We start from the raw sequence: 14,961 nt of genomic DNA on the forward strand, positions 1-14,961 counted from the left end.
TTGCTTCATTGCCAGAGACGCTGCCATTTGGACCAAAGGTGAAACAGCTGGAGCCCATGTCCAGGTGACGAGGACACAGACTCCCTGCATCCACGGCCTGTCCAGGCAGGCCCTCCCCCTGGGTGCCTTCCGAGCTCACCTCCTAGGGGCCCTGGAGCTGAGGGGGAGCAGAGATCACAGTGGATTTGACGAGGCCAAAAGCGTGTCACCTAGACCCCCACCTGCAGAGACAGAGTGAGGGGCTAGCAGCTCCTCTGGAGCCACCGTCATGCTCACGACTCATCCACTCCCAAGAGTTGCCTTTGGTCAGGGGCCGGGCCAGGGGCAGGGCGGCGCCCCCATGCCGTCCCTCTACCACCACCAGGACCCTCGGTCAGCCTGGCCACGTCGTCTTGGCCAGTGCTCCCGGCCGTCGGCCTCCCAGAGGCCCTGCACTGACCACGTGCGCCTGCAGATCGCAGGAGCCGCAGACAGAGCTGGAGTCGGCCATGCCTGTCTGCGTGGAGGGCCCAGCCCCAGGCAAGCACAGGGACAGCGGTACGGGGCCCAGAGACAGAGCCCTTGGCACGGAATCAGCGTATCAGCCAAGGTTCTCCAGAGAAACCCTCGGGACGTGGGTGTGTGTGTCAGAGAGAAAGAGATGTGAAGAACCGACTCAGCGACTGTGGGGGCTGATGCCTGTGAAGGTTGCGGGGCAGCCCAGCAGCCTGGAAGCACAGGCGGGGTGTCCTGAGAGAGAAGCGCTTCTTTTCTGCAAAAACTCTTTTTCCCGCTACTGTCTTCAGCTGCTCAGATGCGACCACCCACACATGGACGACCATCTGCTCAACTCAGAGTCGACTGATGATGAACGTTAATCTCACCTGAAAGCACCTTCACGGCAAGTAGACGGTGTTCTACCAAACACTGGGAACCGTGCCCAGGTGGCCTGGTAAGCTGACTGCCTGGGCCTCATGGCACTCACCTGGCAGCTGACCTTGCCAGGAGCCCCTTGGGGAGCTGCCGCAGTGCCGGCTGCTCCTCCCCGACTCCTCGCAGGTCTGGCTGCTCCTTGGGGGCCCTGACCACCGCTGGCTGCGTTCCCTTCAGCACCTCATCAGCAGCTTCGGGTTCTTATCGTCCTCTCAGATCTGAGGCTCTCTGTACCGTCCCCATGCTGGACACACTGCCCCTGGCCCAGGCTGCCCTGGGAGGGGTCAGGCTGAGCAGCCCCATGACACGCCCCCAGCTGGCTTCTCTCGAGCACAATTCGGGGCTGACCCTGACATGATCGCTGCTTCCTCACCAGCAAGCGCCCGTCCAGGCGCTGAGCCCCGGCAGGGCCTGGACCCAGGGCTGTGGACGCTGTGTGGTCAGCAGCCGGTCCCCAGGGCTCTCTGGGCGCTGCAGCTTCTTCCCTGCTAAGCACACCTTCCTGAGAAAGGGCCTGTGTTCGGCGGAGACTGGCACGTAGGACAGGCCCTCGGCGGTGGCCCGGCCACTGAATGCCCAGTGTGTCACTGGGCAGCAAGAAGCCCACCCAGGCAGACACCCAGAAGCTGGGAGTAGGGATGCCCAGCCCAAAGGACCCCGTCGGGAGTGGCTGGGAGGCGGGCCCGAGCGGCTGGTGGGCCGTTCTCCTCACCCTCGGAGGAGAGCACCTCCTTTAAGAAGCAGTGCCCACCCACAGCGCCCGCGCCCCGCCGGCCCAGGCCTCGTGGTCAGGCTCCCGCCGCGGGGCCGGGGTGGGGGGAGCTCCGTCAGCTCCGCCATCCTCGTGGGGCAGGAGCAGGGCCAGGCCCCGGCTCTCCCTGTGACCCCGCCGCCAGCACGGTGAGCGCGTGTGGCAGGCGCACGGTACACGTGCGCAGTGTGCGTCCCGGCGAGCGACAGTCGCCACCGCTGGCTTCCCGAGACTAAACGCCGGCGAGAGGTGGCGTCGCGCTGGAGCTGTGAGCCCCCGTGGGTGCCCTCACCCACTCACAGCACCAGGTAAGAGGCCAGCCACGTGCTCCATTCACCCGTTCCTATTTTATTTAACTTTTCGCTAAACCCATTAAGCAAACCAATTGCCAGAATTGCTAGATTAAAATATGTAACGTGCAGTCAGAGCAGGTCAAGAAACGAAACCCAGGCAGGATTCCTCATAATTATTCCACCGTCATGAATCACTCCTTAGCAGATCTTTCTTTTCCTCCAAAGGAAGACCACACACAGCTTCAAGGAGAGATTTTCACAGTCCATTTATATGACAGAAATGTGCGAATTTGTTGTCTTCCGAGGACATCTGTAAACATGCAATTTGTGTCTCTATCAGTGCCTCTGAGAAATTATTCCTCCAGAATAGGCAGAATGAGCCTTATAGCAAAGCCATTGTTAAAAGAGGACGTGTTGCTATTTAGGATTATAACTTACTAATTATATTTTAAACGAGTAGAAATGCTTTCAACATTAAGATTGCAAGTCAGGTATATGCTGAGTCTCTCCTCACTCGTGTATCAAACCCTGAAAGGATAGGGGAACAGCAAACGTGAGGGGAGGAGCCGGAGTGGGGATTCCCAGACTCTGCCCATGCGGACACCCCAGAGACGGGAGAAGAGGGTGGCGGCCTTCACGGCTGGTCCCGGGCCCAGGGGGACTCTGGTCTCAGAGGCGAGGGCCGGAGGGCTGATGCCTGGGAAAGCACCAGCTGGGGGAGCTGCCACCTGCCCCAGGGCCCTCAGCCGGGCAGACAGGGAGGGGGCAGAAGTGGGGGGCGAGAGTGGGGCAGCAGGGGCAGGCCCCTCTCAGCAGCACGGCCTGTCCACGCCCTCACCGCTGCTGACCTCTGAACCAAACCCGAGGGAGAGGGCTCCACAGCCCCCTACGCAGGCCGGGCCCGGGGAAGCGGCCTTGCGGGACCTCCACCAGGAGGTCTTCAACACCGCAGGAGACGGGCGTCCAAGGAGGCAGCTAGGAAAGAGGACAAAGCGGGAACTCTGAAAATTGAGGCTGTAACTGTCAAAACGTCAAGGTTCAAGTTATGCGTTGAATTTTAAAGTGGACACAACAAAACTGGAAAATGAGCCATAAAAAGAGGCTGAGGGATTTTCCCCGAATGTCTGAGATCTAGCTAGTGTACCAGGTAAAAGATGCGAGAGGGAGATGAGATGAATGCTCACTCAGGCTCTCAAAAGAGAGCATGGAGAAATCACAGAGAAATCATTATATAGAGAAGCGATTCTTGGGACTTCCCTGACAATAAAGTAGCCCTCAGTGCCTGCCAAATGCTGCGTGGCATAAACAGGCCTCCCTTAGGCGCTAGTGGTAAACAGCTCACCTGCAAACGCAAGTAGATGCAAAGAGAAGTGAGCTTGTTCCCTGGGTTGGGAAGATGCCCTGGAAAAGGGAAAGGCTACCCGCTCCAGTATTCTTGCCCGGAGAAACCCATGGACAGAGGAGCCTGGCGGGCGACGTCTGTGGGGTCACAGATAATCAGACACAACCGAAGTGACTTAGCACCACACACGCCGACCCCTCGACACTCTGGAGAGAAGCGTCGTAACATGAAACATAAGAGAAATCCTCAAACCTACAGAAATCCTAAATCCTATAGAAAATAGGGGAAAAGTCCTATTTTCTACAAGAAGCAAAAATCGTGTAAAATCAGACTCTTCTCATTACTGGACACATGAAGAAAAGTGGGATAATGTTTTTAAAGTGCTAAAGGAAGAGAATTTGGAATCCCAAATTGTAAATCTAGCCAATCTTGTTGCCTGGTGAAGGTTTAGACTCACTAGGAATCAGAAGTCCACTGCCCACCAGTTCTTTTTCACCAACTCTAGAGAACACACTCCAATAAAAAGAAAACTTAGTCCAACAGAAGCAATGAGATATAAAGAAATATAATGAAATATAAAGTTATAGTAATAAATAAATTAATAAAACGCATCATTGCCTAAGTACATTACCTTTAAAAACTTAAAAAAACACATTTAGTATAAAATAAGATGATTTTTACAAAGTTTTAGAAACAAAAATCCCAGACGGTGGACAGGGCAGTAACAGACTGATGGGAGTGGAGGGGATTATGATTATGCTAATTTTCTTATTTTCTATCTGTGGGGAATTTAAATACTTATTACTTTAGAAATTTTAGAAAAATACATGTATTTGTATGAATAATATTAATATAAAGGTAAAAACTAAAAGAATAGAAATACTATGACTTTAAAACCTACAGAAGAATAAAGTTAAAAAGGCAACTAGATCAATATACAAAAAGGAGAGAAAAAAAAGACAAAGAAAAAAGTAAATAAAAAACATAGTAGAAAGTATAATAATATGGCTGAATTGAGTGCAAATATTTCTGAAATCATAAAAATTGTACACTGGACCAACCAATCAATTAAGAAACATTCCTCACTGTTAACAAGAAAAAGGCAATATATGCATTCATTATAACACATTAAGCTCAAACAAAAGTGAAAAATTTTAAAAAAGGAATGGGCAAATAGTACCGAAATGGAATCTGTGAGCACTATTAACCAGGCAAAATTCAATTTAAGGTAAAAAGTATTAAAAGTGTAAAAAAGAAATACTTCTGAGAGATTGAAGGAAGAGACACCCGAAAGATATGATTGGGAGTGCGTTGGAGGCCACAGTGGAAAACACACAGTAAAACCGGAGACCCTCGCAATCACATTGCTGGGGGGTGGGGGTGGTCCACAGACCTCTTGGGAACTGGGAGATGAGTCAGGGAAGTACCAGAAGATGTCTGAAGTTTGAACCGCTTGGTTGATCAGCTTGATCTAAAAATTGACACCTACACATAGAGAGAGAACACCATACCCCAGGATGCAGACGGCAAGAACCCTGCACAGGACCTGAAGCACACTCGGTCACAGAGGCTGTCTGGACACACCCCGTGCAGCCCGCATTACAGACACTGTGTCGTCTGACCTCCACCACTGACTCTGGAAATCAACAGCAAAAAGTCATCTAGAAATGTCAGGGCACAGGTCAGGGAGGCCAGGTCCCACCCTCGCGCGGTTCCTCGTGCTGAGATGGGTGTGGGGTGCGGGGCACCTTCCTGGGTGTGTCTGGTGGAGAATGAAATGGGGGCAGAGCTGGGTGGCCGGCCGCCTGCTCAGGAGCTCACACACCCTCCTAGGCGTTCACAGGCGGCTCAAGGGCTCCCATGTGCTCACAGCACACCTGGAAGAGGGGGATTCTGGGCGGCATCTCCCTAGGCCCGCCAGACCCCACAAGCCCAGGAAGGTGCAGGAGCAGGGGTATGGGCCCCTCTCAAGCCTGCAGCTCCTCAGGGGTCCCCCGTCACTGCATGCCTGAGGCAGTGAGAGACGCAGCTTTGGTGTCCAGGCTGCTCTGCCTGGGGAGAAGCCCCGCCAGAGAAGCTCTCTTGCCTGGACCCAAGAAGAGCCTCTGGGTGGCGTTCATGCCCCCTGAGGCCACGCCCATCCTGGGCAGTCACACTTAGTGAGCGAGGGGGGATGGCAGCTGGGCCAGTTCAGCCCCACAAAGCGCAGCCTTCCCAGGGCACCGACCCAGGTGGCCTTGGGCCCACACTTCAGGTGGCACGTCCCTGTCCTGCTCCGCTTCTCTCCTTCCACAGGTGTTGCCCCGTATAAGCAGCTGCCACCCAAACATAGTCTCAGCCCAGGGGACCGCAGGCTGCCAGGCGCTGGCTGGGAGCTGGAGCAAATGGCATCCTGCCGGTGGGAGCCTGCGTCCAGCTGCAGAAGCCGGGGGACGGTGAGCACGGTTATTTCCTCCTCGCTGGCACGCGAGTTTATCTCCATGTGTGTCTGCCACTTCTTCCTTTGTTTCCCCGTCTCTCACTCTCCGTCGTGAGCAGTTTCCATAGTGATTAAGGAGACACGTCGATACTCAGGTCCCAGGCTGTCAGAGGGGACTCTGGCTGCAGAGCAGGAGAGAGGACGACCACCTGGGTGGAGCGCCAGGCGCCGGACCCCCTCAACCGCCACTGTGCCATCCCTGGGACAGGGGGTCAACACGTTTATGGTTGAACACTCCTGGTTCAGAAGAGAAACACATTCCAAGAGGCCTGTGTGGATGCCGGATCCACACTGAGCGGACTTCGGCAGTTTACCCCGGGTCAGCGGAGGGCTGGCAGAGAGGAACTTGCCCGGGCTGGAAGGCAGAAGTGGAGCAGCTGCGTGGCCCCGAGGTCGTCGGGTCAGAGGCGGAGGCGGGCAGAGCAAAGGCGCTGGGGGCTCCAGCTGTCCTCACGCGTCCTCTCGACGTCCTTCAACTCTCTGCAGCCGCTGACCCCAAGGCCAGAGCCAGACGCCTGGCTGCCAACCGCACAGAAGCTCGGCCTCCTCGGGCCTCCGTGGGCGCCCCCCTGGCCCACGGCAGCATCCACGTCCAGCTTCTCAGTGTCCTCGGATCCCCATTTCCTTTCCAGACCGGTTCGCTCAGCTCTGCCACCGTTACCACAGCCCGTGCCTCACCCAAGGACACTGCGCCTCTTCCACGCGCCTTACGGAGGGGTCAGCCAAATATTTACTGAAAGGGACACACAAGCAGGGCCATACCCACCACACAGCCAGATGACACACTGTTCAAGGGCCGTCGTTCACTGTGCTCATGGTCCAGACTCTGCCATCGCTATTTCTCCAAGACACCCCTTTTGACATTATTGTAACTGTCTGCATATTATTGTTGCCCTGTCTTTAAAAACTCTCTCAGATATCAAGTGTGGGTGAGGCTGTAGGGAGGCTAACACTCATTCACCAATGTGAGAGGATAATTAGCACAGTCCTGTGGAACCACCTGGTATTATCCAGGAAAATAAGATCTTTAGTAGGTGTCTATCTGGTAATCCAGCAACTCCGCCCTGAGGTACATGCCCATCAGACAGCATGACGTGGGAGTGCTGTTTTAACAGCGCAAAACTGGGAACCACACAGATGTTCATCATCAGCAGAGGGATGATCTGGGGTGTATCTTGAGCAGTAAGGACCTGCAACAGCAGATGCCGACAAGCATAACTCTTACAGACATGAAGGGGAAGAAGCCAGACGAGCACATTGTCTGACTCCAGTCGTGTCAAGTTCAAAATCAGGAACAGCTGGTCTGTGGCTACTCAGGGTTGAGGGGAGGGACAGAGTGACCGTGTGGAGAGGGCAGGCTCCCTGAAACCAGGCTCTGATGACCCCACTGTGCTCTCTGTAGAACTTCAGCGAGTTTCGCACTTAGGATTTTGTATTCTTTTCTCCTCAAAACAAGCTTTTCCCCTCAGAGTTACTCTGTCCATATTTCACCTGATTTCATTGTGTCTCTCCTCGTGTCCTAAACGTGCATGCGCCGCCACCGTCCTCTAGCAGTGCTCAGTCACAGCGGGCAACTGCATCTGCACAGCTCTCTTCACAGCCTTCGGGCCAAAGGGCACTGTGCTCTCAGGTGCTCATAGACGTCTTTAGATGACGGCGGTGATGGTGGTGACGGTGACGGTGGTGATGATGGTGATGATGATGGTGATGAAGGTGATGAAGGTGGTGGTGATAGTGGTGCCAATGACAGTGATCATTGTGGTGACGATGATGGTGATGGTGGTGATGAAGGTGATGATGGTGGTGATAATGATGACAGGATGATGATGGTGATGGTGGTGATGGTGGTGATGGTGATGGTGGTGATGAAGGTGGTGGTGACGGTGGTGCCGCTGACAGTGATCATTGTGGTGATGATGATGGTGACAGTGGTGATGAAGATGGTGACGATGATGGTGATTGTGATGGTGGTGATGAAGGTGATGGTGGTGGTGATGGTGATGGTGGTGATGAAGGTGGTGGTGACGGTGGTGCCGCTGACAGTGATGATTGTGGTGACGATGATGGTGACAGTGGTGATGAAGATGGTGACGATGATGGTGATGGTGGTGATGGTGGTGATGGTGATGATGGTGATGATGATGGTGATGAAGGTGATGAAGGTGGTGGTGACGGTGGTGCCGCTGACAGTGATCATTATGGTGACGATGATGGTGACAGTGGTGATGAAGATGGTGACGATGATGGTGATGGTGGTGATGGTGGTGATGGTGATGGTGGTGATGAAGGTGGTGGTGACGGTGGTGCCGCTGACAGTGATCATTGTGGTGACGATGATGGTGACAGTGGTGATGAAGATGGTGACGATGATGGTGATGGTGGTGATGGTGGTGATGGTGGTGGTGAAAGTGATGATGGCAATGATGAGACTTATCTCAGAAAATGTGACGGAAACGAATTATATGATGCATGGATGATCAGAGAAAAGATGTGATTAAAATCCAAAATACTAGTAATTTATGCAGCAGTCCCAGCCCCAGCTGGATTTCTGCAGCACGGCTTACACAAGTGAGCCGAGCAGCCCGGGCACCCTGCGGGCACTGTAGCATGCCCCCTTCCTGCTCTCAGCCCTGTGTGCCAGCACTGACTGAGGACGGGACAGACCTTTAGATGGCTCAGCACCTCCCGCCACCCTCCTGTTGTAAGTACATGAGAACTCGCCCCTGGGGGTGGCTCTGTCAAACAGACAAGCACACACCTACTTCGACAGCCAAGGAACGCCCCCCTCATTTCCATCTCCCACTTGATCATCCAGACGGCCAGGGAAGAAAGGCGAGGACAAGTCCAGAATGACAGCGCTTCCCAGCAGAGCAACAGGCCCCATTGTGGGGCCAGGCTCATTTACATGAGGAAGTGAGGCAGGTTTTGTCTGCAGTAAACCCAGAGGGATGATCAGAGCCAGACAGCAGGCCACAGCGGCAGCAACCGCCTGCCAGAGCCACTGAGGGGCCGCTGGCTTCGGACTGCAGATGGGGGTCTGCCGCCTTCCTGAGACGGGGCGCTGTCCCGACTCTGGTGGATTTCTCCACTGTTTTGATCTTTGTCTGTGGGCAGGGATGCGCCCGTAGCTAGAGCACGTGGCAGACAGGAGGGCAATTGTTCTCACTCCCTGCATGTTCTGCAGCTGGACTTACTGCAGCCAGGACAGCGGCCCACTCGCCCCTGCTCTCCAGGTCTTTGTCTTCCTGTATGAACCAACAAAGTTAAGTGATTGATGACTTTTTCTCCAGTTATCATGGGGGATCTCAGCATGTTTCTGGTGGTTTCAGAAATTTAGGGAAGGTAACTACCATCACTCGCTTGCAGCCAATCAGGGGAAATGAGTACGTCACCTCCCTTAAACCAGAGCCATGGGACTTCCCTGGAGCTAAGACTTCGCCTTCCAATTCAGGGGGTGTGGGTTCGATTCCTGGTCAGGGAACTAACATCCCACGTGCCTCCCAGACAAAAAGCCAAAACATAAACAGAAGTAATAAGAAACAAATTCAATAAATACTTTAAACAAAAAAGAAATTTAAAAGAAGCAAAAAGAACAGACCCCAGCCAGCCATCAGAGCACCTCCCCCGGAAGCCTTTGCTGATTCCTCTTCCTCCTCCAGGCTGAGTCCACACTGCCGCCTCTCTCGGGGACTCCACACAGAGACCACAGTCAGTCCCACAAGCACTCGGTCCACGTGCTCATGGCCTGCGGGGGTTCCATCGGGTCACAGCTCGGGGCTCCCACCGCCTCCCTCAGCAGTGGCCCCGGGAGCCTGGGCCACCAACTGACCTCCCCCAGCCCAAAGCCACTCGGGTCAGCCATCAGTTTCCAGGAAAACGGGAGCAGCAACCTGAGACCCCAGAGAGACCAGAAGAGCTCGGGGAAGCATCAGGTCTGGAGCCTGAGGACCAGCTCTGACTCGGTGTGGGTTGGAACCCAGGACCCATGAGCAGCCACGCTGGCTGTGGACGTGGGCCACACCAGGCACTGAAGCCACCGTCACAGCAAGGTCAGCAGCGTGCCGTGCCCACCTGAGCACCAGGTGGGCCCTGCAGGACTCTCAGACCACGACCTGGCCTGAACTCCAAGATGGGGGCCCAGGTGGACCCCAGTGGGGCATACGAGCAGCATGAGCACCCCCATGAGGGGCAGGATGTTGTCACCGCATCTAAGGGGGTGCCACTCTCTGGTTATAACAAACTCCGGCGAGGGGCAGCCTGCTCTAAAAGCTAGCAGAGGGCATCCTGGGGGGTGCTGTGCCCCACCCTTTCTGTGGGAACATTTGAGGACAGTCTTCTGATGTTGGGCCTCCACTGTCTGGGTCTCCCCAGCAGGAGAGCCTCCCCAGAGGCGAGTCCTTGTTCTGGGCACCTCCCCGGCCAGGACACACTCCCTGCCCCTCAACCCTCCAGACCCCGCGTCCCACGCGCCTTCCTTTCGTCTCCTCTCCTGGAGGCACCTGAACTCAGGGTCTGTGTGATTTTTCTCCATTGCACGTGGCAGCGTCGGGGCAGTGAGGACAGAGCTGAGTGTCTTCAGCGGACCCAGGGTCTGACGTTAGGACCTACACAGCGGCCCTAACTCCGAGTCCCCTCCAGGGGGACAGTCTCAACACCACCCCGAAGTGATGACCTCTCCCATGTCCTCAAGGGCTGCTCAGCCAGGAAGGGCCTCAGCAGCTCTCACCCCCCAGGAGTGACGCAGGAATGACGTGGCGCCTTGGTTCCCCTGGGCAGCACCACCCGTTCAGTAAGGCACAGTCCGGGTGGGCCTCCCTGGGAGCTGCACTGGGCAGATGCTGGTGGACAGCCATTCTCTGGATACCTGGTTACTTATTCTCGGAGCGGCTGGAGGTTAGAGGAACAGAGAGAGGCTGACAGGGTACGTGGGCAGCAGCTCATGCCCTTGGCTTTGCAGCCCCAAGGTCCCTGACCAGCTGTTGTCACCCAGTGCCGGCAGCTCCCGGCCCCACATGGACCCTCACTGACCTCAACCCCTCCAGTTTCCAAGGCCTACTGCCGGGATGGGATCCGCCTCCATCTCCCTGCCTCCCTCCTATCTTCTGGGCTGGCTTTCATGTTCCCAGGAGCCCCTCCCGCCTCCTTTCTGAGGCCCTAACCCTCCTTCCTTCACAGTCCAGCATGACTGGGCTTGGCCCTAGACTCTCATCAGGAGGAGACTTTGGGGTTGATGATGAGGCTGAGTTTCCAGCTATGGTCCCAGGGCCACCGGAAGCCCCAGTGCCTCCCAAGTCATGCCTGGAAGAGCCTGCACACAGTCTCTGGGCTCTGTCTCCCCTCTCCTCCAGTGAAGCAGGGCAAGTACCCCCTCCCGGAATCCTCGCTGGAGGCTTGGTGGTGGCTGCTCAGATGTGCCGACCCAGCTGCTCTGAAAACAGACAGCAGCGCCGCAGCCGGACTCGGGCCAGGCCTGTGAGCCCTGCACGGACTGCCGGGCCTCACCCCTCCCCAGCCACCCCCAGGGGCAGATGGCTTCTGAGCCGCACAGGCCAAGTGGAGCCAACAGGACAGAGAGCCCCTGCTGCCCCTGCTGGGTGAGCTCCCGCTCCTCCATGGCCAGGAGCGGGGCATGCTGGCCTGCGGAGGGCTCCCTCCTCCACCACGGCCACACCACCGCCTGGGGACGGGGAGCGCTGAAATCCCCAGGTGGGAAAGGGAGTGCGGAGCTGCGTAGACCACGGAGGGTCTTGAGGACTTTGTGAGGAGGAGGACTCACCAGCAAGAGGGAGGCCCAGAGAGGCCACTGCCCAGACTGCAGCCGCAGTGTAATTCACCAGGACCTTGGACTGAACCTAACCACGTGCCCAAGTGTGAAAGGCCCAGCCTTATCGTTAAGCCCCCTGGCCTACTGGAAAATCTCTTCTGCGTTAATGCTGAAGAAAGACAAAACCACCTTGCTCTGGGAGCCGGGCCAGAGTCAGGCATACCGCCTGCCCCACTCCGGCAGACAGCCGCACTCACGAAGGAGGCAGGCCATCTGAGCTCCACCCAGCCAGCCAAGACCCCTGGACCCACCAGGTGACAGTGAGACCTGCACCCCAGGAGAGAAGAGCTGGAAACCTGACTCCACCCCAGCCTGGCTGCCCCACACCCAGCCCAGCCCTGAGAGTGAGTCAGGATCCCTGGCTGATCTCCCGGCCTTGTGAGCAAAGGCTTGGGTTTACTTTCCAATGAATTCCCAGGTATTTGCACAGGCATTGTGTGCACACAGGTTCCAGAAGCAGTGGAGCCCGTGGCCTCCAAGACTTGATCTCCTTGAGGAGGCAAGGAGCCCACAGGTGAGCAGGAAGCACACTCACTTCTGGATGGGGGCGTGGTGGGGGCATCAGGATTCAGGGTCTATGACCAGGACAATGACATGACGGGGGGGGGGGTGCAGATCCACCCATGGGATCCAGGGTGGGGGCTGACCAGGGTGACCTTGGAGCAGCTAGAAGCATGTCACCCCCACCACCACCTCCAGGCCCAGAGAGATGTGTGTGGCTGCTGTGGAACAAGCTCTGAAGAAGCAGACAGCCCACAAAAATGTCTTTGTCCCTGAAGGCAAAGTTCCAAAGTTGACTGTGGCTGGAAATACACACTAAGAAGAGAAACTGCATCTGAAATCTACTAAGATTTAAAAAGCAATCACTTTATCTTCTCCCATTTTAATATGAGAAACACAGGGTTAACTCTGCAGATTCATGCTCGCTGGAATGTGAGGACAGGACTAAGTCCTGACTCTCCATCCTCGGTACCCCCTCTCCCCACTTATGTGTACACACAACCTGGGGGTCCCTCCTGTTCCATAAAGCTGACCGCATCCTCTGAAGACCCCTCCAGTACACAAATGCCCTAGTGTATCGCAGCACAAGAACGAGAGCCCCATGTTTTTTATCAGAAAACAAGAGAGAAAGAAAAAAATCAATCAACTAAAGTGTTTTATAGGCTTTGTGCAATTTCAGTGGAATCTCATACAGAATTCTCCAATTTGGGGCCTTTTGCTAAATTCTGCTTGGCGTGAAGGAAAATAATTCCTTATTTGTGAATTCTTTGTCATTTCACTTTCTATTTCTTCATACTCCACCTTCCACCTCCCCCTTAAAGTTACAAACCTGCTGTTTTCTTTCAGGAGAAAGAGAAGAAAACTGCTACTTCATGAGCTTTTTAAAAGCCCCTTCTTTGTATATTCTTGCCTTCTTTGTCAAAGATAAGGAGTCTGTAGGTGTATGGGTTTATCTCTGGGCTTTCTATTTTGTTCCATCGGTCTAAAAATCCATTCTGGGATTTTTTTAACCAGTACCATACTGTCTTGATGACTATAGCTTTGCAGTATAGTTTGAATTCAGGAAGGTTGATTTCTCCAGCTCCATTTGTCTTTCTCAAGATAATTTTGGCTATTTGGTGTCTTTTGTGTTTCCATTATGTGAAAAATGCCATTGGTAATTTGATTGAGATTGCATTGAATCTGTAGATTGCTTTGGGTAGAGAAAAGACAGCCTCTTCAGTAAGAAGTGGTGCTGGGAAAACTGGACAAATACCTGTAAGAGGATGAAATCAGAACTCTTCCTAACAGCATACATGAAGATAAACTCAGAGCGGATTAGAGACCTAAATGTAAGGCCAGAAACTATGACAGTCTTGGAGGAAGACGTAGGTAAAACACTCTCCCATAAATTACAGCAGCGTCAGCTTTGACTCCAGAGTAATGGAGATAAAAACAGAAATAAATAAATGGGACCTAAATAAACTTAAAAACTTTTGCACAGTAAAGGAAACTATAAACAATGTAAAAAGACAGCCCTCAGAATTGGAGACAATAATTGCAAATGAAAAACTGTCATAGGATTAATCTTCAAGTTATGTAAGCAGCTCATGTAGCTCAATACCAGAAAACAACCCAATCGAAACGTGGGGGAAATACTTAGACGTTTCTCCAGAGAAGACACACACATGGAAAAGTGCTCTACACCATCATCACTAGAGAAACGCAAAGTCAAAACTAGTGGGGCGTCACCTCACGCGGGGCAGAGTGGTCGTCTACAGTGAGTACATGCTGGAGAGAGTATGGAGAAAAGGGAGCCTCTTTCGCTACCGGGGGGAATGTAAGCTGATACAGCCACTATGGAGAACAGCATGCTCAGTCACTTCAGGCAGGTCCAGCTCTTCGCAGCGCTATGAGCTGTAGCCACCAGACTCTTCTGTCCACGAGTTTTCCTGGCAAGAATACTTGAGTGGGTTGCCATGCCCTCCTCCAGGAGATCGTCCCGACCCAGGGATCGAACCCACTTCTTCTGCGCCTCATGCACTGCAAGCAGATTCTTTACACCCTAGCCACCCAGGAAGCCCATGGAGACCCGCATGGAGTGGAACCAGCACCTGGCCCGGCAGCCCCGCCGCTGGGCACGCACCCCGAGAAACTGCGAGCTAGAGAGACACGTGTGCCCCAGTGCTCACTGCAACACTGTCCACAACAGCCAGGACGCGGAAGCAACCTGGACGTCCACTGAGGAATACCTGGAGAAAGCAGCTGAGGGACGCATACATGATGGGAGGACAGCTGAGTCAATTCTAGTGGGTGAATGCGCCCCGAGTCGGCTTTACAGAGTGAATTAAGTCAGAAGGAGAGAAAAAATGTTTCATATGTTAACACATATACAAGGAGTCTGGAAAAGTGGTACTGATAACCCTATTTGCACAATAGGGATAGAGACAGAGACGTAGAGAGCAGACCTTGGACGCAGCAGGGGAAGGAGAAGGTACTGCGGCATGGAAGCACGCAGCACCACGTGCGGAATAGGCCGCTAACGGGAAGCTGCCGCACCACACAGGAAGCCCAGCACAGCACCCGTGGCAGTCTGCAGAGGGCTGGGGGCGTCGGGGTATAGTTCAAGAGGGAGGGACACATGCATCCTTGTGGCTGACTCAGGTTATTACACAGAAGAAGCCGACACAATACTGTAAAACAAACACCCTCCAGTTAAGAATAAACTGTTGAAAAAGTCCCTCTCACATGGAAAGTGTCTTCTCAACAAGGTTGCGAATCTGCACGAGACCATCCTACTTCAGCTGACCTGAGCCTCCCACGCCTACCCTGTGGGAATGGCCTCCACACTGGTGTTGCCCCTTGTCCCAAACACGGCTT

The 14,961-nt window shown here is 54.2% G+C and overlaps 1 protein-coding gene across 1 annotated transcript; it reads right to left on the reverse strand.

Moving 5' to 3' along the window:
* Window positions 1-7,530: 7,530 nt before the first annotated feature.
* LOC138089610 (hepatitis A virus cellular receptor 1-like) lies at window positions 7,531-8,661 on the reverse strand. Its single transcript, XM_068984985.1, has 2 exons — window positions 8,581-8,661; window positions 7,531-8,211 (listed from the first exon to the last, which is right to left on the reverse strand). Exons 1-2 carry the CDS (start codon window positions 8,659-8,661, stop codon window positions 7,531-7,533), a joined length of 762 nt encoding a protein of 253 aa, XP_068841086.1.
* Between the last annotated feature and the right edge of the window lie 6,300 nt (window positions 8,662-14,961).

The sequence above is a fragment of the Capricornis sumatraensis genome, chromosome 13, assembly GCF_032405125.1.
Source record: "Capricornis sumatraensis isolate serow.1 chromosome 13, serow.2, whole genome shotgun sequence".
NCBI lineage: Eukaryota > Metazoa > Chordata > Mammalia > Artiodactyla > Bovidae > Capricornis > Capricornis sumatraensis.

Bases quoted from the DNA above. Each gene is read 5' to 3' on its own strand.
- LOC138089610 (XM_068984985.1), bottom strand. From the start codon at position 8,661: ATGGGGCCTGTTGCTCTGCTGGGAAGCGCTGTCATTCTGGACTTGTCC. The intron at 8,212-8,580 runs GTGGGAGATGGA...ACATTTTCTGAG, and splicing joins CTGGCCGTCTGGATGATCAA to ATAAGTCTCATCATTGCCAT.